Genomic DNA, 24,264 nt, shown 5'->3' with positions numbered 1-24,264 from the left:
CTTCGCAACACTGGGGACAGGTAGAACCTCAGCACATAATGGCACTTGGTGTTTGCATACTGAGGGTCTACGCACAGTTTGTTCCAGCCACACACAAAGGTGGCCATCAGTATGAGGGCGATGTTGGGCACGTTTTTTTCCCCCTTTATCTACAGGCTTGTACATCGCATCGCTGCGGACACAATCCATTTTCGACCTTCAGATAAAGTGGAAGATGGCTTGGGTGATTGCCACCACGCAGGAGTGAGGAATGGGCCAGACCTGCGCTATGTACAGCAACAGCGAGAGTGCCTCACACCTGATGATCAGGTTCTTACCCGCAATGGAGAGGGAGCGTCGCTCCCACATGCCCAGTTTCCTTTTCACCATAGACACTCGCTCCTTGCAGTTTCTAACACATGCCCTGGTCCCTCCGAACCATATCCCCAGCACCTTCAGGCCGTCAGCCCTGACAGTGAAAGGGACAGAGGATCGGTCAGCCCAGTTCCCGAAGAACATGGCCTTGCTCTTCCCATGATTTACCTTAGCTCCCGAGGCCAGTTCGAACTGGTCGCAGATGTGGATCAGTCTGCGCACCGACAGCGGATCCGAGCAGAAGACGGCGACATCGTCCATGTACAGGAAGGCTTTGACCTTGTGCCTCCACTGCCTGGGATTGTCACTCTTCTTGTGCCCGGATCCTTCCTGATGGACTCAGCAAAGGGTTCTATGAAACACATGAAAAGAACAGGTGAGAGAGGACAGCCCTGCCTGATTTCAGATTTAATCAGAAAGCTATCTGATTCCCACCCATTGATTGAGACTGCACTACTGATGTTAGTGTAGAGCAGTTGGATCCAATTGCGAATTCCCTCCCCAAACCCCATTTTGGTGAGCACATCCACCATGTAGGTGTGCGATATTCTGTCAAAGACCTTCTCCTGATCCAGGCTGATGAGGCAGGTATCTACACCCCTGTCCTGCACATAGGCAATCGTATCCAGTCTTCTAGAAGGCTGGCTGCAATTTGGGCATTCGCCAATTAGGGGCGCTGTTCCCTCAATATAAGACACATTCAGCCTCAGCTGAAATATTGTATACAGTTCTGGGCGCCACATTATTGGAGAAAGTGCAGATGAGGTTTACAAGAATGGTTCCAGGGATGAGACACTTGAGTTATGAAGATAGTTTGGAGAGGGACTGTTCTTCTGGAGAGGAGAAGGTGAAGAGGAGATTTGATTGAGGTGTTCAAAATCCTGAGGTGGCTCGATAGAGTAAATAGGGAGAAACTCATTGAGGGAATGAGAGGGCACAGATTTTATGTGATTTGCAAAAGAAGTAAATGTGATGCGAGAAAAAACATTTTCACACAGCGACTGGTTCGAGTCGGGAATGCACTGCCTGTAAGTGTGGTGGAGGCAGGTTCAACTGAGGCATTCAAGAGGGCAATAGACGATTATTTATATAGAAACAATGTGCAGGGTTACGGGGAAAAGGCAGAAGAGTGGCACCAAGTTACAATGCTCAGAGAGCGGTGCAGACACGATGGGCTAAATGACCTCCTTCTGCACTGTAACAATTCTGTGATTCTGTGATAACCATGAGAGTATGAAAGCAGAGTTGGCTAAGGTGAACTGGGAAACTAAGTTAAAAGGTAGCAGAGTAGAGTTGCAATAGCAGACTTTTAAGGAGCTATTTAATAATGCTCAGAAAAGTTTTATCCCAGTAAAAAGGAAAGCTCTTTGAGAAGGATGCATCATCCATGGCTAAATAAGGAAGTTAAGGAAAAATTAAATTTAAAGAAACACTGTACCAAATCTGCAAAGATTAGATTGCTCAGAGGATTGGACAGATTTTAAGAACCAGCAAAGAATGACTAAAAAGATAACGAAGAGACAGAAAGCAGAGTATGATAGAAAGCTAGCTGGTAATATATAAATAGATAGTAAAAGTTTCTACAAGTATTTGAATAGGAAAAGAGTAACTAAAGCTAGCATTGGTCCTCTAGAGAGTGAGACTGGCGAACTGATAATGGAAAACAAAGAAGGAGGTGTTGAAAAGTATTATGTGTCTGCTTACACGGCAGAGGACTGAGAAAACTTCCCAAAGGTTCTTGAAAATCAAGAGATAGTAGGGAGGGATGAACTTAATGCAATAACCATCACCAAGAAATCATGCTAGGAAAACTATTAGACCTAAAGACTGACACGTCCCCTGGACCAGACAGCCTGCATCCTAGGGTCTTGAAAGAAGTGGCTTCAGAGATAGTAGATGCACTGGTTACAATCATCCAAAATTCCTTGGATTTTGGAAAGGTTCTAGTGATTGGAAAATTGCTAATGTAAGACCTTTATTCAAGAAAGGAGGGAGACAGAAAGCAGGAAACCATAGGCTAGTTAGCTTAATATCTATCATAGGGAAGCTGCTAAAATCCATTATTAATGAGGTTACAACAGATTACTTAGATAAGCACCATCTGATCAGGCAGACCCAACATGGCTTTGTGAGAGGGAAATCATGTCTAACTAATCCGTTAGAGTTTTTTGACAAAGTAATATTCAAGATGGATAAAGGGGAACTGGTAGATGTGGTGCACTTGGATTTCCAAAAGGCAGTTGAGAAGGTACCACAACAAAGGTTACTATACAAAATAAGATTGTGCACAAATTAGCATGGATAAAGGATTTGTTGGCTAGCAGGAAGCAGCGAGTAGGGATAAATGGGTCTTTTTCAGATCAATCTACATTAATGACACGGATGAAGGGGCCAAATGTAGAGTAACTAAATTTGCTGATGACACCAAGATAAGAAGGAAAGTTGGAGCCTCAATTGTTGAGTATGTTCAAGACTGATTTTGATAGATTTCTACATATTAAAAACATCAAGGGATATGGGGATAGTGCAGGAAAATGGTGCTGAAGTGGAAGATCAGCCATGATATCTTTGAATGGTACAGTGAGCTCGAAGGCTGACTGGCTTACTCCTGCTCTTATTTCATATGTTCTTATATAACTTGTCAAGAGGGGTAGAGAGTCTGCAAAGGGATATGGATAGGTTAAGTATTAAGGCAGAGTATAATGTGGGTAAATGTGAATCTATTCATTTTGCCAGGAAGAATAGAAAAGCAGTGTACTATTTAAATAGAGAAAGATTGCAGAACTCGATGATACAGAGGGATCTGGGTGTCGTGATACATGAATCACAAAAAGTAAGTATGCAGGTACAGCAAGTAATTAGGAAGGCAAATGGAAAGTTGGCCTTTATTGAAAAAGGAATGGAATATAAAAGTAGGGAAGTTTTATTACAGCTGTAGAGGGCCTTGATGAGGCCACATCTAGAGTATTGTGTACAGTCCTTTAGAAGCAGTTCAAAGAAGGTTCACTGGACTTATTTCTGGGGTGAAGGGGTTGCCTTTTGAACAGGTTAGGCCCATACCCATTGGAGTTTAGAAGAATGAGAGGTGGTCTTATTGAAACATATAAGATCCAGAGGGGACTTGACAGAGTGGATATCCAAAGGATGCTTCCTTTTGTGGCTGAGACTAAGCCTAGGGCACATAGTTTAAAAATACGAGGTCTCCCTTTTAAGACAGGGATAAGGAGAAACTTTTTCTCCCAAAGGGTCAAAGGTGTGTGGAATTTTCTTCCTCAGCAAGTAGTAAATGCTGGGTCTTTGAATTTATTCAAGGTAGAGTTAGAGAGATTTTTGTTAGGCAAGGGAGTCAAGCGTTACGTGCAGGAGAAGGGAGGGCAGACAGGAAAGTGGAGCTGAGACCACAAGCAGATCAGCCATGATTTTATTGAATTGTGGAGCAGGCTCAAAGGGTCAAATGGCCTACTACTGTTCTTATGTTTCAATTTTTATCTGTGCCTACGAAACATTATCCAAGACATGAGATTTGAGATTATTTTTCTGTTAAATTTAGGTATCACATGATCTCTTACCATTCAATAGTAAAGAAGCTGATATATGACTTTAACCAGAGAAATACAGATAAAAATCTAAAGAGGATTGGCCTCCCATGGTGATTTATGAAGATGTAAGGACAGGTAAGTCAGGAAGTGAGACTTGAACTGATGGTAAGAAGGGGCTGGAAGAATGGATGGGTACAGGAACCACTGGCACAGATTGGACGTAGAATCCATATGGGAATATAATGTAAGGATGCAATGCATCTATAGGGTATCCCAAAACTTGCGACTGACCTGATAGCAGTGGTAACAGGGAGTTAGTCAGATCCTGCTGTCAGTTAGGGAATTAACCAAAACAATGACAGAAATTCAATTAGAAATAAACTGGATGATTGATATTTGAGATACAGGTCTACAACACCTTAAAGATAGAGGCCCTTAGGACAGAAAGTCAACTCAGCCACCCAGTACCTCCATTATCCTTGAGCCTCTGATTCGTCATTGAACAAACTAATATCTCCCAAGGACACTTAGTTCATATGCAACAGGAAAATGAGCACATTGATAACTATGTGAAGCCCTGAGAAGACCTTTAATGGTAGGAAATTGCATATAATGTTGGACAACATGCGTTGGTTTGGACTATGTCATCCTTATTTCTGTCAATTTATAATAATTGTTATGTTAAGTCTTCATTAGTGTTGTGCACTGAGCCTGTGGTGGTGCCTCCTAAGAATCGACCACAGGAGACTCAGATATTGTTTTGTTCAAGCAAACGCAGGGAGAGTCTGCCTTAGACTAGCTAAAACAGAACTCTACCGATTACAGGAAAACCATCTTTTTTATGCACAGCTAGTCACGTATGCATTGCGTTATTCAAATTCCAATCTTGTCAGTACATAACAAGCAGATGTCTCCAGTCCTAGGTATGTATCTTTTCCTTATCCAAGCAGGGCCACTTTATCTCTTTCTAGCTTGGCTTCATCAGTGGCACCATTTGTCTTTTCCTTATCTGTGTGTCCTCATCCCCCCCCTCTCTTCTGTCTCCTATCCAGTTAATCTCTTGTGTTCCCCAACATCTTTCTGGAGAGTTCTGCTAATGTTGGCCCTATGATGTACTAGGTTCACCTGGAGAGTTCTCCTGACCTTTGGTTTTACTAATAGAAAATCCCTGTTTAACTAGAAATCCCTGTTACTGAGAAATCCCAGTTTAACTCTTACAAGCCTGAGATGTTATATTAGGATTTCAATTCTTTACATCCTGTAAAACTGTTAAACAAGTTTGGACACAAATAGCTTTGTTAAAAAAAAATTGTGCTAATGCAGATTGCTATGACACATTATATTTGCTTACAAAATCTATAAATTGAAAGGTGCACAACCCTACTGTGTGAGATGAGCTCAAGAGGGCAAGGGGCAAATAACTTATAGAAGTGGATGACTGCAACTATTTTTCAGCCCACTTAAGAAGGACTAAAAGAAAGAACCGCAAATAGAAAGTCACCAACAGGCAGGAGGTCTGCACTCTGAGCTGGTTTACCAGTAAGAAGCTAACCACATCACGAGCTCACCATCAGATCAAGAAATGGTGGAACCTAGGGTTAGCTGAAGGAAGCCATTTGGTCCATCATGTCTGCCCAGCTCTCCGAATGAGCACTTCACTCAGTGCCATTCTCTTGCCTTCTCCCCATAATCCTGCACTTCCTTTCCTTTTCAGGTAACAGCCTAATTCCCTTCTGAACGCTTCTAATGAACCAGCCTCCACCACACTCTCAGGCAGTACATTCCAAGCCTTAACCACTTGCTGCGAGAAAAAGTTTTTTCTCATATTGCTTTTGCTTCTTTTAAATCTGTGCCTTCTCATTCTTGATCTTTTCATGAGGGGGACAGTTTCTCCTTATCTACTCTTCCACAATTTCAATACTTTCATCAAATCTCCTCTCAGCCTTTTTTTTTCCAAAGAGAACAGCCCCAACTTCTCCAATCTATCTTCATAACTGAAGTTCCTCATCCCTGAAACCATTCTTGTGAATCTTTCCTGCCCTCTCTCCAATGCCTTCATATCTTTCCTAAAGTGTGGCACCCATAACTAGACACAATACTCTAGCTGAGGCTGAACTAGTGACATATACAAGTTCAACATAACCTCCCTGCTCTTGTACTCTATGTCCCTATTAATAAAGCCCAGGATCCTGTATGCTTTATTTTTCAGCCTGTCCTGTCACCTTCTATAACTTGTGCACGTATACACTCAGGTCCCTGTGCTCCTGCACCTCCTTTAGAATTGTACTCATTATTTTATATTGCCTCTCCATGTTCTTCGTACCAAAATGAATCACTTCACATTTCTTTGCATTAAACTTCATCTGCCACCTGTCTGCCCATTCTACCAACTTGTCTATGTACTTTGGAAGTTCTACACTATTCTACAGTTTACAATGCTTCCAAGTTTCGTATCATCCATAAATTTTGAAATTGTGCCCTGTACACCAAGGTCTAGGTCATTACTATATCAGGAAAAGCAAGCAAACATTTCTCCAGCCTGAAAGCCATCCATTGACCACTACTTTCTGTTTCCTGTCACTCAGCTAATTCCGTATACATGTTGCTACTATTCCATTTATTCTGCGAGCTATAACTTTGCTCACAAATCTGTTATGTGGCACTGTATCAAAAGCCTTTTAGAAGTCCATGTACACCACGTCAACTGCATTGCCTTCATCAACCCCCTCTGTTACCCCTTCAAAAGACTCCAACAAGTTAGTTAAACATGATTTTCCCTTAAGAAATACAGGCTGGCTTTTCTTAATTAACCTGCATTTATCCATGTGGCTATTAATTTTGTCCCGATTTATTGTTTCTAGAAGCTTCCCCATCACCGAAGTTAAAATGATTGGTCAGCAGTTGCTGGGCTTATCTTTATACCCTTTCTTGAACAAGAGTGTAACGTTTGCAATTCTCAAGTCCTCCCGAGTCTAAGGAAGACTGAAAACTTATGGCCAGTGCCTCCGCAATTCCACTCTTACTTTCTTCAGTATCTCTAGATGCTTTTCATCCGCTCCTGGTGCCTTGTCAACTTTAAGTACAGATGACTATCCAACATCTCCTCCTTTTCAATTTTAAACCATTCTAGCATCTGAATTGCCTCCTCTTTCACCAGGAACTGGGCAGCATCTTCTTCCTTGCTAAAGACAGATGCAAATTATTCATTTAATACCTCAGCTATGCCCTCCATGCCTCCATGTATAAATCCCCTTTTTGGTCCTAGTCCTCCTTTTACAACCTTTTTACTATTTACATGCCTGTAGGAGAGGTAATGGAAGGAGATAACAAAGGAGATAATGGAATGTGGGAAAGACCTTTTATAGTGATACACATTGAATGGTATTTCACACAGTCTGAAGATATATCTCATACACATTGACTAGTACCTTGCATGGAACTTAAAGCCCAAACATTATTCGAATAGCAGTCTCACTGCAGATTCAATGCTGAGTTTGGTTGTCAATTCCTTCGCAGAATGCAAAATCAATAACTTCCAAATCTAATAGTTGTTGCACCAAAACAAAACACCACATGTAGTGAAGGAACCAATCACCAACCTGTAAACACCATCTCCCCAGAGCTCCACTTATACCAAATGTTTTCTCCATTCTTTGTATCACTGTGCTCCATGTCCCCTTTGGGTGCCAGAACTTCGGCCCATTCTTGGCAGTCCTTGATCATTTCTTTGTTGTAGGTCAGAGGGGGTGTTGCATGAAGTCTCCTGTACTCATTGTGAGCGTTCAATGCTTCCAGCTCAAACGTTGATAGTTCTGAAAATGGATGGCAGCAATCATCAGTAGAATTAATGGAGAGCCTGATACATTTGTACAGAAACCATTGCACTCTCCCAGTATCTTCTAATCCACCACTGCTGCCTGCCTGGCCAGCTGTGGCCCAGCCCAGCCCAGCACAATTAATCCAATCTGAGTATGGAACACGTACAGGCTGTGCTGAAAATGAGTATCATATCTAATCCTATCCCTACTTTCCCCACCCCACTTGTTGGATCTCCCATGCTCCCCTCACTTCCCAGCTGTGGCTCAGTGGTGGACCTCTCATTTCTGTGTCATAAGGCTGTGAGTTCTGAAGAGTCCTACTCCTAACATCAGGAAGGAGTCATCGTACTCTTCTGTATGTCAACAGCAAGTCTTTATTGACAACTCATAACTGTATACATATATACAACAGATGGTACAGGTAAGGAGCTGACTCCATCCTAGGTCTTTGCACATCTCTGTCCATCGGTAGACTGACCCAGCTCTGGGTCATGTGCTTTCTTCACTGTGTGGGCAGTACTGTAATCAGTCGCACATTAACCCTATATGTACCAAACCCTACTACTACACCTCCCCACAGCCTTTATCCCTTGGAGAAAGGGTTACTTTAGTTTGCTTCAAGCTTCAAGTCTTACATTGTTAGAAGTCTTGTGCAATTAACTTACTCTTATAACCTTAATGCTATTCCAGTATTATTGCTATTACAGTATTAACATTAACAACATTCTTGCTACCCCATCTCCACCCTTCAAGTCCTTGAAATTAGAGGTCCAGGCAAACTGGAGGCTTTATAACCCTTCCACATCTCATTCACCGTTCTGTCAGTAGAGTGGTAGGCTCTGGTGGTTCTGGTTCTTGTTGTTGGCAAGGAGGTTTGACTGGCTTTGGGTATGGTTTCATCCGTTTCTTCCATTGCTTGATGTTAAACCACCCCTGGTTGGTCTGGCCAGTTTGGCAATGCAAGGTTGTTGTTATTCTTGATCGCTTCTTGCGGACAAAAATGGTATTCATCTGCTTGGCGGTGTCTTTTCTTCTTCCTTCTCTGTGTGGGCTATCGGGAAGCTCTCTGGGGCTGAGGAAGGGCATTCTTGTGGCAGGAATAAGATTGAGCAGCATGCTCACTTCTGTCATCTGTTGTTGATGGTGCGAGTCTGCTTCGAGATTACAGCATCCCTTGTGGTTCCAGTATGCTGGCTGGGAGTTGCTGCACACACACAGTGTTTGGTGTGTCTATCTCCTGTATCATCATTGTTGTTAGAGGTAGAGGTTTCACAGACTGTTGATCATTCTCTGGTACCACTTCTACCAAAGGTGCCATGGTAATCTCATGGGCATTGTCTGGCCACTGGGAACTTTCTGGGACCTGGAATTATAATGGTCAAACCTGCTCCACAAAGAGAGAAGAGAGGTCACAGATGAAACCAGAGTCTGAATACTCTGTAATGTTTGAGCACTCAGGACTGTGCCATTCTGGCTGGCTAATGACAGTGGTAGTGTTGACATCCTCTGCTGTCTGGAGGAGACTTAGGGCTATGCAGGCATCCCTGCTCAGAAGAGAGAAAGGTTGATCATGGATGATGTACATCAGCTCAAAGATCTGTTTGTTGCCATATGTCAGTAGTTCAAGGATCATGCCAATGACCAGGGGCAGCATTCTCCTGTTGGCAAGAGGGGGCAGGACCCGCTCGCTGACGCATGGGGTGACGTCGGGCATGACCTGTCAACGGCCACTTAAGACCATTAGTGAGGTACTTAAAACACTTAATGGACCTGCATGTCCAACCTTAAGGTTGACAGGCAGGCAAAGAGCCCAGGCAGCCTTCAGAAAAAGCAGGAAACTTCATCCACGGGTGGGATGAGGTTTCATGAGGGTTTTAAAATCTTAACATACTCTTCAACTAACAGTTATAGACATATCCCAGCTCATGTGACAGTGTCACATGAGGGGACATGTCAGTAAAATTTTTTCTACTCTTTAATCTGTATTTCACATCTGAGCCAGTCTCTCTAAGGCAGCACTTCGCATGTGCGAAAGAGTGCACTCCCGGCTCAGGGAATCTCCCCCCCCCCCCCGACCCCGGCCCACACAGGGAGCGCACAGTGCTTCCGGGCGCACATCGCGTTGGGCAGGCCTTAACTGGCCCGCCCACGTAAAATGGTGGCACGCCCACGACCGAGGGCACCGATCGGGAACCTGCCCACTAGCGCCCGCTCCTGCACAACACCCCGAACCGGGGGAAAATGCTGCCCCAAGAGTCCGACTCCCCCTGCTCCATAAAGTGGATTGTCTGTCATTCAAATCCAGAGGCCTTGGAGCCATAATTCTTCGTCTGACAGGACTGTCACACTGGCTCCTGAGTCGAATTTAAAATTTCTTAGGTGACCATTTACCAGGATGTCATCATTCCAAAATGAAGAACCATAATCTTTGAAGTCACCCAAGAAGCATGGCTGTGTGTCTCCTGGGTTTTCGGTCTCGACCTAGTGGATTACCTCTTGGCTATCCCTGCGGTGCTGGGGTTTTGACTTGTATAGTTTACCAAGTGTCCCTGTAGAAACATTGGGCAGCGCTTGCAGGACACTGATCTTTCCTGTGAGGGCGTTTCACACCACAGTACTAGCAAGATCGCTCTGCTGGACGTTCAGAATTGTTTTCCCTGACATGCATTGCCTGTCCATCTTTGTGACTTGATAACCTGGACTGAGGGTTGGCTTCTGCCTCATGAAGTGTTCTCTGCCCTTAGGACAGTCCTGTGTTGTTCACGTGGCTCTGACAATCTAATCAGCTGGATTACCTTGTCTTGGGTAGGATCATCTTTAGTTTGTAGGAGGCCAGGAAGTAAATTGTCTGCAGCACCCACCATGATTCTGTCTCCGATGAGTTCAGGCTTTAAATCTCCGTATTCACATCCCACTGCCTGCCTGTAGCAATAGTTTAAGAAGGCATCGACAGGTTCCCTGGGCTTTTGGACTCCTTGTTAAATTTAGCGCTTTCCATTATTTTGTGGGATCTTAAGTTGAAATAAACGTCAAATGATTTTAAAACATTTTCAAATTTGGCAGGTGACTCATCAATGGCTTGTGATGCAATTATATCTTCTGCAATTAGCTCAACTGAGTAAAGAAGTATGTTTATTTGTTCTGCTTCTGTTTTTTAATTAAAACCTGAGGCAATACTGTATCTCAATAATCTTTACCTCCAAAGACTTCAATGTAGTGACTGTTCTGGGCCTTGACTGAGTCCCAGTGCAGTTGAAAGTGTAGAATTGAGATCCATGTTGAAGATTTTAAAAGTATGGGTACAGTTTTAAGAGATTACAGGCTTCCAAGATGGTGTCGCCGCTCACTGAAGAAGAATGGATTTTCCATGCTTGCTGATTCTTGCGGAGTTTCGCAAAATGGTGGCAGCACGCTTTGGGAGAAAGAAGATTGTGTAGGTCAATTGGCTGCCAACTTGATTTACTTAGCGATATAGCCTTGCGAGGCATTCAGATGAACTGCAGGCTTGCTGTTTAAGAATTTGGACGGTCATGAGGTTCCTGAGAGGCTGAGTAAGTTAATTATTAATTTTTTTCTTTTCCAAACTCATGTGATGAGTGTCAGGGATTGGGGTTAGTGCCAGGTTTCATTCAAATGGCGCTTCTGACTGAATTAATAAAGACGGCTTTTCAAGACTGGCTGTCCTAGAAATTAAAATAATTTTTCTCACCCTTTTAGGTTATGAACTCTGCTTGCTGAAGCTGCACTTCCGAGGAGATTCAATGGTGCATTGTGCTGTAGTAAAACTTCTACCCTTTTGGTTCCTCACTCTTGTCTCTGGAGCTTTTGTCTGGTGAATTTTCTCAGCATCTGTAGATTCAGTTGGGTGTTTGGTTCAGTTCAAAATCCATTGGAGATGTCCTTTTCCTTAGTTTTTCAGCATTCTTGCGAGGATGGGGGTTTCTAATCCTGAGCTGCCACCACAAAGAATCCTACTCCTAACATCAGGAAGGAGTCTTCATACTCTTCTGTATGTCAACAATAAGTCTACATTAACAACTCATACCTATATTTATTTTTATTCATTCATGAATTGTGGGTGTCGCTAGCTAAGCTAGCATTTATTTCCCATCCCTAATTGCCCTTGAGAAGGTGGTGGTGAGCTGCCTTCTTGAACCGCTGCAGTCCATTTGTTGTAGGTATACTCGGGAGTTCCAGGATTTTGACCCAGTGACAGTGAAGGAACGGCGATATATTTCCAAGTCAGGATAGTGTGTGGCTTACAGGGGATCTTGCAGGTGGTGGTGTTCCCATCTATTCGCTGTCCTCGTCCTTCTAGGTGGTAGTGGTTGTGGGTTTGGAAGATGCTGTCTAAGGAGCCTTGGTGGATCCTGCAATGCATCTTGTAGATGATAGACATTGCTGTTATTGTGCATCAGTGGTGGAGGGAGTGAATGTTGTGGATGGAGTGCCAATCAAGCGGGCTGCTTTGTCCTGGATGGTGTCAAGTTTCCTGAGTGCTATTGGAGCTGTACTCTTCCAGGCAAGGGGACAGTATTCCGTCACACTCCTGACTTGTGCCTTGTAGATGGTGGACAGGCTCTGGGGAGTCAGGAGGTGAGTTACTCGCCACAGGATTCCTAGCCTATGACCTGATCTTGCAGCCACAGTATTTATAAGGCTAGTTCAGTTTCTAGTCAATGGTAAACCCCAGGATGTTGATAGTGGAGGATTCAGTGATGGCAATGCTACTGAGTATCAAGTGGCGATGGTTAGATACTCTCTTCTTGGAGATGGTCGTTGCCTGGCACTTGTGTGGCACAAATGTTACTTGCCACTTGTCAGCCCAAGCCTGGATATTGTCCAGGTCTTGCTGCATTTGGACATCGACTGCTTCAGTATCTGAGAAGTTGCAAATGGTGCTGAACATTATGCAATTATAAGCGAACATCCCCACTTCTAGCCTTATGATGGAAGGAAGGTCATTGATGAAGCAGCTGAAGATGGTTGGGCTGAGGACATTACCTTGAGGAATTCCTGCAGTGATGTCCTAGAACTGAGATGATTGACCCCCAACAACCACAACCATCTTCCTTTGTGCTAGATATGACTCCAACCAGTGGAGAGTTTTCCCCCTTATTCCCACTGTCTCCACTTTTGCTAGGGCTCCTTGATGCCATACTTGGTCAAATGCTGCCTTGATGTCAATGGCAGCCACTCTCACCTCACCTCTATATGCACATATACCGTAAAGGGTACAGTTATGGAGATGTCTCCATTCTAGGTCTTTACCCATCTCTGTCCATCACGAGGCTGACCCCAGTTCTGGGTCATGTGCCTTCTTACATCACTGTTTGGGCAGCACTGTTCTCAATCCCACATTAACCCTATGTGCACCAGACTCTTCTACTACAGGTTCATCTTCCACTCCAGTGATTTGAGCACATGATCCAGACCAACTCTCCCAGTGATGTACTAAGGAAGTGCTGCACTATCAGAGGTGCACTCTTTTGGATGAAATGTTAAGCCAAGCCTGCTTCCAGACCACATGCCACTATTTTGAAGAAGAGCAGGTGAGTTTTTCCAATGTATCTCTTTCCTGTCCTCCTCTATGTACTCCACTCCAGGCCTCACACACGTTCCTGTCGCCTCACTCCTTATCTTAGAGGGTACCATGCAGCTCAGTGTATTCTCTGGCACACGCAAAGAGTGGCCTGGGTGATAGGGCTGGGGATGGGGGTGGCTCTGACACTGCCAAACCCCCCTGCTCAGACCTGACACACTTCCACTGCAATCAGCAGTGATGTGGCCTGTCCAAATCATGCTGCATTTTCCCTGACCCCTGACCCCAATATCACTTGGATCATTTGATAGACAAGGGAGTCAAGAAGTCAAGGGTTTTAAGGCCAGTCAGGGAAGTGGGGTTGAGACCAAAATCAGATCCGCCATGACCTTATTAAATTGCAGAGCAGGCTCGGAGGGCTGAAAGGCCTCCTCCTGCTCCTAAATCCTATGTTCCTATGACTGCCCTAAGGGATCTTCAGCCCACTTCTCTTTTATGCTGACACTTTTCCCTGTGATCCAAAACTGAGTAATACAGCAGCACCAAAGGAGCAGCGAAGTACTCTCCGAAACCACACAGGGTCTGCTGTGATCTAACGGAAACAAGTCAATTGGCACCTACCTGCTTCATCAGCCATGTCTGGTGCTCAGTGTCCTGCTGATTCAACACTGCTTCCAGGAAGTCAAACTTCTGTAAAACAGGAATGCAATCACTGGAAAAGGTCACAATCTGAGAATACTCAATAAAGACTTCTGAATAACTATAAGATAAATCCAATTCAGGAGAACCTTCTTTACCCAGTCAGGGGTTAGAATGTGGAACCCAGTACCACAGGGAGGAATTGAGATATAGCAAAGATGTATTTAAAGGTAAGCTAGATAAACACAAGAGGGAGAGAGGAATGGAAGGTTATATTGATAAGGTTAGATGGAGTAACCTGGATGGAGCTTTCATTTTCATATAGAGCATGAACACCAGCACAGACCCATTATTCCAAGTGTTAAGAGTTTGAGTTGGGTAAAGAATTTTGTAGACATTTTGACAATATCCTATAGTACCTGGGATGAGTGTCACTGTCGCCACTTTTGCGCACTTTGCAAAGCTCCACCCATTATAATCGTAACCTTCTCTGGCATGATTTTTATGATAGCTTTGTTTTTTTTTGCTTGACTTTCCCTCGCTCACTATCCATCCAGCCCACACCTTGGTCACTCACCTTTCCTGACTGAACTAATCTGGTGCTGGTCCTCTCAATGCGCTGCCCCAGTGACTGAACTGACAGGCAATGCGCTGCAATCTCACCACTAGGGCTCTGTCTGCTTACCAGCATTTTTTATTTGAGCACTATCTCTGCACTGTGTCTTCAAAGCTTTTCTGTGCAGTCACCACACTGCGATTTCAACACTCTCTGACACTGCGACTCCATTGCAGTCTGACCAGAATGTTGAGAGTTGTCTTACATATGAACATACGAATTAGGAGCGGGAGAAGGCCACTGGGTTCCTCGAGCCTGCTCTGCCAATCAATAAGATCATGACTGATCTTATTGTAATGTCAACCCCACATTCCTGCCTATTCCCAAGAACCTTTTACCCCCTTGTTAATCAAGAATCTATCTACATCTGCCTTAAAAATTTCCAAAGACTCTGCTTCCACAACCTTTTCAGGAAGAGAGCTCCAAAGACTCACTACCCTCTGAGAGAAAATATTTCTCCTCATCTCTGACTTAAATGAGCAACTCCTTATTTTTAAACAGTGACCCCTAGCTCCAGATTCTCCTACAAGAGGAAACATCCTCTCCACATCTACCCTGTCAAGATCCCTCAGGATCTTAAAGGTTTCAATCAAGTCACCTCTGACTCTTCTAAACCTGTCCAGCCTTTCCTCATAAGACAACGTGCCCATTCCTGGTATTAGTTTAGTAATCTTCTCTGAAATGCTTTCAACGAATTTACATCTTTCCTTAGATAAGGAGACCAGTACTGTACACAATACACCAGATGTGGTCTCAACCAGTGCCCTGTACAACTGAAGCATAACCTCCCTACTTTTGTAATCAATTCCCCTCACAATAAATGATTACATTCTATTAGCTTTCCTAATAACTTGCTGTACCTGCATACTAGCCTTTTGTGATTCATGCACTAGGACATCCAGATCCCTCTGAATCTCTCACCATTTAGATAATAAGCTTCTTTTTTATTCTTCCAGCCAAACTGAACAATTTCACATTTGCCCACATTATACTCCATTTGCCAGTTCTTTGTCCACTCATTTAACCTATCTATGTCACTTTGTAGCCTCCTTATGTCTTCCTACCTATCTTTGTGACATCAGCAAATTTAGTCACCATTCCTTCGGTCCCTTCATCCAAATCATTTATATAAATTGTAAAAAGTTGAGGCTCCAGCAATGATCCCTGTGGCACACCACGCGTCACATCCTGCCAACCAGAAAAAGACCCATTTATGCCTACTCTCTGTATCTTGTTAGCTAGCCAATCTTCTATCCATACTAATATGTTACCCCCCTCCATACTAATATGTTACCCTCCTACACCATGAACTTTTATTTTCCACAACAACCTTTGAAGTGGCACTTATGCCATGTAGTACAATCTAAGACTGTTCACCATGTCGTACCTGTACTTAATCTTCCTGCCAGGCTGAGCAGTATGTTGTTTAGAAGGAACCACTGCTGCACACCATATTGTGCTGTTATAATGGGATAAAGGCACCAATCACTCATAAGGGATTGTGCAAACACATTGAGGGTTCATTTATTGAGTCTAGGCACATGGGAACATTTATACAGAAGCATAAAGTTGAAGGCACATTAGCTGAGCTGTCTATATTTGTGCTCTGGTAAAAAAAGAGAAACTAAAACTGATTAGATGACACACTTCCTTTCTAGTGATGTCATGTTGAAATCCCTTGAAACGAATATTACAGCATAAACATCTTGCAACCTCCACAAATATGGGATAGCTTCCATTCGCAAGTCTATGGCTCCCAGGTTTATCCCACTGTCCCTTATTGCCACACTCTCAAATTACTTGTCCACTATTAAGATTTGAAGTTTCGCCGTTTGACCATCAACAAAGCCAAGGATATCAATCCTCTTTGGCTCCCACCAGCAATTCCTTGATTCTGGTCTTGAGCGCATCAACTGCCCTGACTGCCATGTCAATTTGAGCCTGAACATGTAGAATTCTGGGACTCAGCTCCTCTCCATTTCCAATCTAGCAGCCAGGCCACTACCACACTGCCAGGATACTGCCAGTCTCATGAAACCTTGCACCAGGCCACCTTCATATCAAGATCAGATTATTCAAATTCCCTCCTACAACTGTCCATAAACCTTTATGTCATCCAAGATAATCTACATTGATGCCTCATCCACCTCAATTCTATTGCAAATGGAATTCAACCCAGAGTACTGTGAGGTAATGCATTTAGGGACGTCAAACAAGGTAAAGGATTACACAATAAATGGGATAATACTGAGAGGTGTAGAAGAAATGAGAGACCTTGGAGCGAATGTCCGCAGATCCCTGAAGGTAGCAGGACAGGTTGATAAGGTGGTTGAGAAGGCATATGGAATCCTTTTATTTATTAGCCGAGGCGTAGAATATAAGAACTGGGAGGTTATACTGGGACTACATAAAACATTAGTTAGGCCACAACTTGAGTACTGTGTGCAGTTCTGCTCACCTCATTACAGAAAGGATGTTATTACAAAAGAGAGGGTACAGAGGAGATTTACAAGGATGTTGCCAGGACTGGAAAATTGCAGCTATGAGGAAAGATTGGATACGCTGAGGTTGTTCTGCTTGGAACAGAGGAGGCTGAGAGAAGATTTGATTGAGATATACAAAATTGTGAGGGGCCTGGATAGACTGGATGGGAGGGACCTATTTACTTTAACAGAGAGGTCAGTGACTAGGGGGCATAGATGTAAAGTGATTGGTAGAAAGATTAGAGGGGAGATGAAGAAACATTTTTTCACCTAGAGGGTTGTGGGTGCCTGGAACTCACTGCCTGAAAGGGTAGTAGAGGCAGCAACCTCAACTCATTTAAAAGGTGTCTGGATATGGACCTCAAGTGCCATAACCTGCAGGGCTACGGACCAAATGCTGGAAAGTGGGATGAGGCTGGGTGGCTCATTTATCAGCCGATGCAGACACGATGGGCCAAGTGGCCTCTTTCTGTGCTGTAAACTTTCTATGATTCTATAATTCTATCTTGCTCACATTATCCAGCACTCCCACCCAGACCCACACTAATTCCACACTCAAGGTTGAGTTTTGTTCAGAGGTTGCAGGTCCCAGTGATGGTACTGGAAACAGGTGCCACCTCCACTCCACAAACACATGGTGGTCAGCCAATTAAATAAATGGTTAAGTGGGACCCGTCCAATTACAGATCACAGGCAGGCGAAGAGGCGTCGATGACACCATCAGCTGACTCAATGGCAGGTGCTGCCACCATGTATAAAGGTTGCTGGCCCTGCAATGCACTACTTCCACCTTTGAATCACTTGTCTGAACAACATTACAGAATGGCCTATCTACCTGACCACAGTACAGAAGAGCCGAGGAGCTGACCCAGAGCCTACTGCACCCATAGCAGCAGGAAGACAATGGGTGGCCCAAAGGTTTGGTGATGCCTTCCTGAAGGTTTCCCTCCAGGCTGCAAGGGCAAGGCAGCAGGTCCTCTTCTCAAAGGACAAGAAGAAAAGACAAACCCTCCTGACCAAATAAGAAGCCTGGACAGAGATTGGAGAGGAGGTCATCAGATGTGGGGTCACACCCCTCGTACCCACAAACACTCCCTCCCCGAATCTGAGTGCAGTGCCGGAAATGACTCAATGACCTCCTTCGCTCCACCAATTCCAAACAAATTTCCTCTTTGGGGCTTATCATTGGTGTCAAGGGAGTGAAGCAGCATCATATCCTGCCAGCGGCATGGCTGCATCTCCAAAAGAGGCACCTGTCCATGTTTGCTGACTCCCACAAGGTCCCTGGAGTATGCACACATGGAGGGGGCCTTTGTGAGCCTCCAGCATGGACCAAAGGGCTGCCACCAGCATAAGTATTATGTTAGTCTTCATGGGGAAACTAACAGTGTTCAACCTTCTGCTTGTAGGAGAAACAGGCATATAGTAATAAAGACAGGGCTAAGGATGGTGGGAGCCTTCTAGACCTTGTGTCCTGCCCCTGGCAAAGGAGGAGGTTCTGAAACTAGTTGAGTCTCAGATGGCCTAGTCATTAGCTGATGGCGAACCAGGAGAGTGAACCCAAAAGAACGGGTGAATGAGTGCAGAGGCACAAAGGTCATTGGGTGACACATGAAGCATCAAGTTCCTTTGTCCACAACTGTGCATGTGGAGTTCCAGATCAGACATGGTTGGGATAAACAGATGTGAAGCCCTTAACCATTCATGTAGGTCTCAGTAATCTCAAAGGACGTGCAACTGGAGGAAGTGGGTGATAGTTGTCCATCTCTGAGAAAGAGGAGGGATTCTCAGAGAATGTACCATCACGTCATTCCCTGCGCCCTCCACCAATGCAGATACTCTCAGGTTGGTGGGTGTCCATTCACAATTAGGTTCAGTGTCACAAGCTGATGAAAACAGCATAGTAGCCTCTGGGTAGTTGACAGAGGATGCGGCAACAAAGGCTATTGTCGGCTGGAAGACTATTGGAGGTCACAGCAATACTGAGTCCTAGGCTCGTGACACGCCTCTGGGGCTGCTGGCAACTCAATAGCTGGTCTTGCCGTATGAGGTAAGGGAGAACATCTTCCACAGCTTCTAGAGGCTAAGCACAGCCAAAAGTGGATGATGGAGGAGCCTATCCAGGTTTTCAAGGCTACCATGTCTCTGATGAGTGTACACTTGGCTTCCTCCATTGAGAGAATGGAGAGCCAGGTCCAGCAAACCACTCAGTGGATGTCAGAGATGCATGCAATGTGCAATCGCCTTGTTCCTGAGCTCTGTGCAGCAATGGCTGGGCGAGAGTGGGAGGCAAGGCACCTAATGTTTCCACCAGGCTCTTATTCTTCTCAGTTCAGCAGGGAGGTACAAGTGTGCTGAGTTAGGGAGAAGGATTGGTTGCCTCCCACAATGGATGCTAATGTCAGGGTGCCCAAAGTGTAGGCAGTGACACCCTAGCACCTCTGCCAGTGACATCAGCACTTCACTTAGACAAGGCAACAGAGGAGAGAGTACAGGAGACCAAAGCATGCTGTGGCCCTATAGGCCTCAGGCAACCAGAGGACAGATGCCAAGGTTATCCCCGGGCATGGGGCAGCAGATCAGCAGCCTGTCTCCACCACAGCTGCAAGTGCAGGGATGGCACTCAGAGGGGCACTCGTAGGAGAGCTAAACAGAGCATCTGGATACACCTGGGGTTCATGGGCATTTGGATTTTGTCGGCGTGCAAAAACCACCCCGTGTTAAATAAAATCACGCACAGGCATCTTCCACTCGTCAAAATGAAATTTGGGATCTGGAACATCATGACTCTCATGATGACAGATCTGAGTGCAGCACCGAGAGAGCAGACAAACCACCAAACAAACCATCCACCCAACCCTTCAAGCACCACCTGTCTCACATGTGGCAGAATCTGCAGATCGTACATTGGACCTATCAGCCATCTCAGAAACCATCAAACCAGAGTGGAAGCAAATCATCCTCAATCCTGCCTAAGAGGGATTTTGTATATGTTAAGGCTTGAAATGTTATGCCACTCAATAAATATTTGACTCACTGCTGTTGGTCATCATTTCAATTCTTGCTGTCTTGTCAGATGTCACCTCCAGCCTTTCTCCCTCAATGTGTTGGTGTAGGCCGTACCTGGTCAGCTACTCAGCTTTGTTAGTGTGTATGGTAACCCTGGGCGATGGAGTGAAAGATGAAGGAGGTGACAGCAGGTCCACATAAAGGTGAATTTTGATTGTACAGATTGTGAAAGGGCATCAGGGTCACAGGAAGCGGGCACACATGAGATTGTTCCGAGCTTTCTTGTTATATCTCTCAATGCCCTGCCTCTGGTACAAGGGCTTCCTCATCCTGCCCCACCTGCTCAGCAGTCTTCACCACATCCTCCTTGTTGGAGGAGGAGTGATGACCCATAATGTCCTCAGTAAGGCCTCTTCCCTTGGCAACGCCAGGTTGTGCAGCGCACAGACTGTCACGATCCGTGAGACTCTCGCTGGAGCTCCACTGGATTAAAATCTCATCTTCAGTTTCCCAATGGCATGCTCGATGGTTGCTCATGTGGATCTGTGGCAGGTGTTGTACCTCATCTTGGCTGGAGTGTGAGGGATCCTCACAAGCATGAGTAGCCGTGTCTTCAATGGGTCTCCACTTTGAAAGTGCATGGGGTCCTGAAAAGCTGAGGCACCTGGGATTGCCTTAGTATGTAGACACTTTGGCTGCTTCCTGGGAAATATGCACACACCTGAAGGATTTGTCTGTGGTGGTCATGGGCCAGTTGGACATTGATGGAATCGAATTTCTTCCAGTTGATGAAGGCTGCTGGTTGGTCTGGGGGACCCTTGATGGCCACATACATGCAGTTGATGACATCTTGCACTTAGAGGAATCCAACAAAGGCTCTGAGCCCAATAGACCACTCCGTCTGACTCTGTATCACACAGAGTCACTGGCTTTCTTGAACATGGCATTGGTCACCTCCTTAACGCACCAATGGACCGCAGTCTGGAAGATTTTACCATGTCCCCAGTGGATCCCTGGAAGGAGACGGAGGTGTAGAGGTTGAGAGCCGCAGTGATCTTCAGGGTTCCTGGCACTGGGTGTCTACCATCACTAGGGTCTCAGCTCATCCTGAAGCATGGCACAGAAATCAGTGACCGCCTCCCTGTAGAACCACAGTCTGCACTGACAATGCCATTTGGACATCTGGAGATAGTTGAGTCATGTATGGTAAACTAACACAGGGATAGGCCCTTCTTTTGGTGCAACTCTCTGCACCCTTCTCTAGCGTGCCCACCCAATTGTTGGACCTCTTGCTGCTTCCGTTATTCTTGTTGTGCCCTCACCAGTACCTGGATCTCCCTCCCTATGAGCTGCTCCCCCTCCTCAGGAGGGAACACAAAGACTGGGTGGACCAACTGGGAGCAGTGACCATTGCTGGGACTTCACCCATAATTCCAGGGGCCCAGGATGGAAGTAAGTCTTGGGGTCTTTCGGCAGGCCAGGAGATGGGGCGAGGGGGGGGGGGGGGGGGGGGGGGGGGGGGGGCGGGTGTACGGCGGGGGGGGGGGGGGGCAATGCCAGGTTGCAAAGGCCAGGGCAGAGTACTCCTGTGAGCATGGGTGGGGGGAGCAGACCTGAGGGGCGAGCCCTATTAGGAAAAGGGGCCTGTGAAGTAGTTGCCCCATCCCACCTTTCCTGCCCGAGGCCTGAGCAGCTAACCTGCTGGGCATCCCCCTGCCCCTGAACTCATCTCGCCAACCTAAAAATTGCATTGGGCAGGAAGTGGCTGTTAATTGGCCACTTAAGGTCTTCAATTGGGCTGAGGGCAGGCAGGCCAACCTAGATCTTTCCCACCCTCTGTAAAATCACTGCCAGGTCAGGGATGGGTGGGTAGGCGGCAAGAACACGGGCAGAATTTTACTACAATCCTGCCAGTGGGCTACCATAAAATTCTGCCTAATATCTCAGTCCTGGTACCATCCTTGTAAATCTTTTCTGCACTTTCTCCAGGGCTTCTGTGTCCTTTGCTTCCTTTTCTTTCCTTCTCTTCCACCGCTCTGCCTCATCATTAAGACATTGGGACTCAAAGCCAAGATGCAGCCTGAAGGATAAGTTGTTGTCATTCTGAGCGATTGGTAGCTAGCTCCCCCCAGTCATAATGTCAACGTCACCGCACTTCAAAGAAAACTTCAGAATGTTTTTGAAGCATTTTCTTCGTCCTCTTCTGGAATGCTAGCCATTTGGAAGTTGATAAAACAGGGCATGGTAGGGGAGACAGATTTTGGCCATCTGGACACAATATCCAGTCCACTGAAGTTATTTTTGCAGTAGTTTTGCCTGAATGCTTCTGGAGCTGGCTTCATGGAGGGCATTATTGTCTGTTCAACGGTCCTCCTCTTGCATCTAAAGAATGCGGCAGAAGCATTGGTGATGGGATTTCTCTAGCACTCTTATATGTCGCTGATACACTTCAATTCAGATTACAAGAAATTTGTTCTTGAATGCTGCCAAAATAAAACCTGTTTATCAACACACACCTGATCAGTCAAATATTCCATCTCTCATATATGTTGAAAGAGAAACTCTGGAATATGCTGAGCACTTTCCATACCTTGGCAGCCACCTCTCTCAAAAGTCTGCCAATGAGGAGGAGATCGAACACTAGATCAGTTGCACCAACTCAGCCTTCTACAACTACGGCAGTGAGTGTTTGACAACAAAGTTCCTAGCGTATGTGGTGGCCTAGGCAGCTGCAAGGAACACATTTAGTGCTAAAAGGGTTAATGGAGAAGTTGAATAATATGCCTAGCCTAAGAGAAAAATACTGCAGCCTTGAAAACAATACCATCTTGTCTGACCACAGTTGTAGGATGAGCCCTGAGACATTCCATTTTGTTCTTTCCCAGATCGAATGTACTCAGGGTGGTGATAAGCATGTGCGTAAGCACAACATCTGTTGTAAGGGGAATGGAAATTTACTGGAACATGGATTGGTCAGTTAACTTATACAAATAAGCGGATAGGTTTGTGCAAAATTTACAGATTGACTGTAAAAATGCTTTTAACAGGTCTGCGTGTATTCTGCTATGAGACGGTACAGTAGCTCTCATTGTATTGTCTCCCTTGTGCGCAAGTAATAAATGGGGTTTCTATGTACAAAATGATGCTTTGGTGTGATTAATCTCTGACAGTATCTTGGAGTTCCACTGAGATGACTAACCCGTAGGGTTGGGTCACGGAGCGCCAGTGTTAGGACCTCGCGGTTCAAGGACTCCTCAGTCCATGGCAGCCCAATTTGGGCTTCTGGGGTTCGTTGACCCGCCATCTGCCTTTGCCTGCCCGTGGCTGACTCTTAGGGCAAGTCATCTATTTAAGTATTTAGGAGATTAGTTGTCGCGGTCTGGGACCGCTCTGGCCAGAATATACTCGAGGTAGGTAGCCTCTGGAGTTTAGGTTTAGAATAAACTCGAGGTCGGTAGTCTCTGGAGTTTAGGTTTACGTAATACTCGGGGTCAGCAGCCCCTGGAGTTGGTACTGAGTGTGTGTGTGCGTGATTGCGGCTTGGGGTCCAGGACACCTTGAGCGTGTGAGTGGATTGATTGGTGAAAGTACCTTAGTAGTAGATAGGGGGTCGAGGAAAAGTTATTAGATAGAAAATGGGTAATATGGCATCAAAGAAACCCCAGGTTCCCCCTCCAAAGGGAACCCCAAATGCTTATATGTATGTCCACTATGGACCTGAAAGTGTCCAACATGTTTCTGAATGGGTTAAGTGGACCCAAGGTAAGGGAGAGAGCTTCCCACCAGATGGAACTTTTAATCGGGATAGAATTGGGGGCTTAGCATATGTTTTAAGGGAAGTAGAGAAGTCGGGTAAGAAGGTGGGTTGGCCTGCGTATGTCCAGTGGAAGGATGAAATGCAGAGACGGGCTGATGAGTCGAGGAAAAGGAGTCAAGAATGTGAGTAAAAGCGAAAGCAAGTCGATAATAAAGGGAAGTCCAGGATCCTGGTCGTGCAGCAAACCGTGCAGCCCCCACTGCCTCTGCCGTCTGATGATGAGCTCAGTGATCGGGACTGGCCTGTCTACTGGTCCCCTCCTCCTTATGATGATAATGAACAGGTTCAACACCCAGCTGCGGCTGCCCCGCCGACTCCGCTGCCTCCTGGGGGCGCATCAGCGCCTGATAGTACTACCGATGTACGAACCCGATCCTGCTCCCAGCGGAGTCGGGACTCAGACTCAGCCCTCTCAACTGACCCTTTGTCCTCCAATGCCACGACACA

The 24,264-nt window shown here is 45.5% G+C and overlaps 1 protein-coding gene across 1 annotated transcript in view; it reads right to left on the bottom strand.

Moving 5' to 3' along the window:
- LOC121281496 (retinitis pigmentosa 1-like 1 protein) overlaps positions 1 to 7,950 on the bottom strand; it is a 117,146-nt gene extending 109,196 nt beyond the window's left edge. Inside the window, exons 1-2 of the mRNA XM_041194440.1 lie at positions 7,935 to 7,950; positions 7,493 to 7,705 (exon numbers count right to left, since the gene is read on the bottom strand). Of these exons, the coding sequence (XP_041050374.1) occupies positions 7,493 to 7,705; positions 7,935 to 7,950 (229 nt within the window). The remainder of the gene's footprint in view (positions 1 to 7,492; positions 7,706 to 7,934) is intronic.
- Positions 7,951 to 24,264: the final 16,314 nt, after the last annotated feature.

The sequence above is a fragment of the Carcharodon carcharias genome, chromosome 8, assembly GCF_017639515.1.
Source record: "Carcharodon carcharias isolate sCarCar2 chromosome 8, sCarCar2.pri, whole genome shotgun sequence".
In the NCBI taxonomy this organism is placed as follows: domain Eukaryota; kingdom Metazoa; phylum Chordata; class Chondrichthyes; order Lamniformes; family Lamnidae; genus Carcharodon; species Carcharodon carcharias.
The sequence above is the reverse complement of the archived record's forward strand: the minus strand, read 5'-3'. Positions and strand labels throughout refer to the sequence as shown.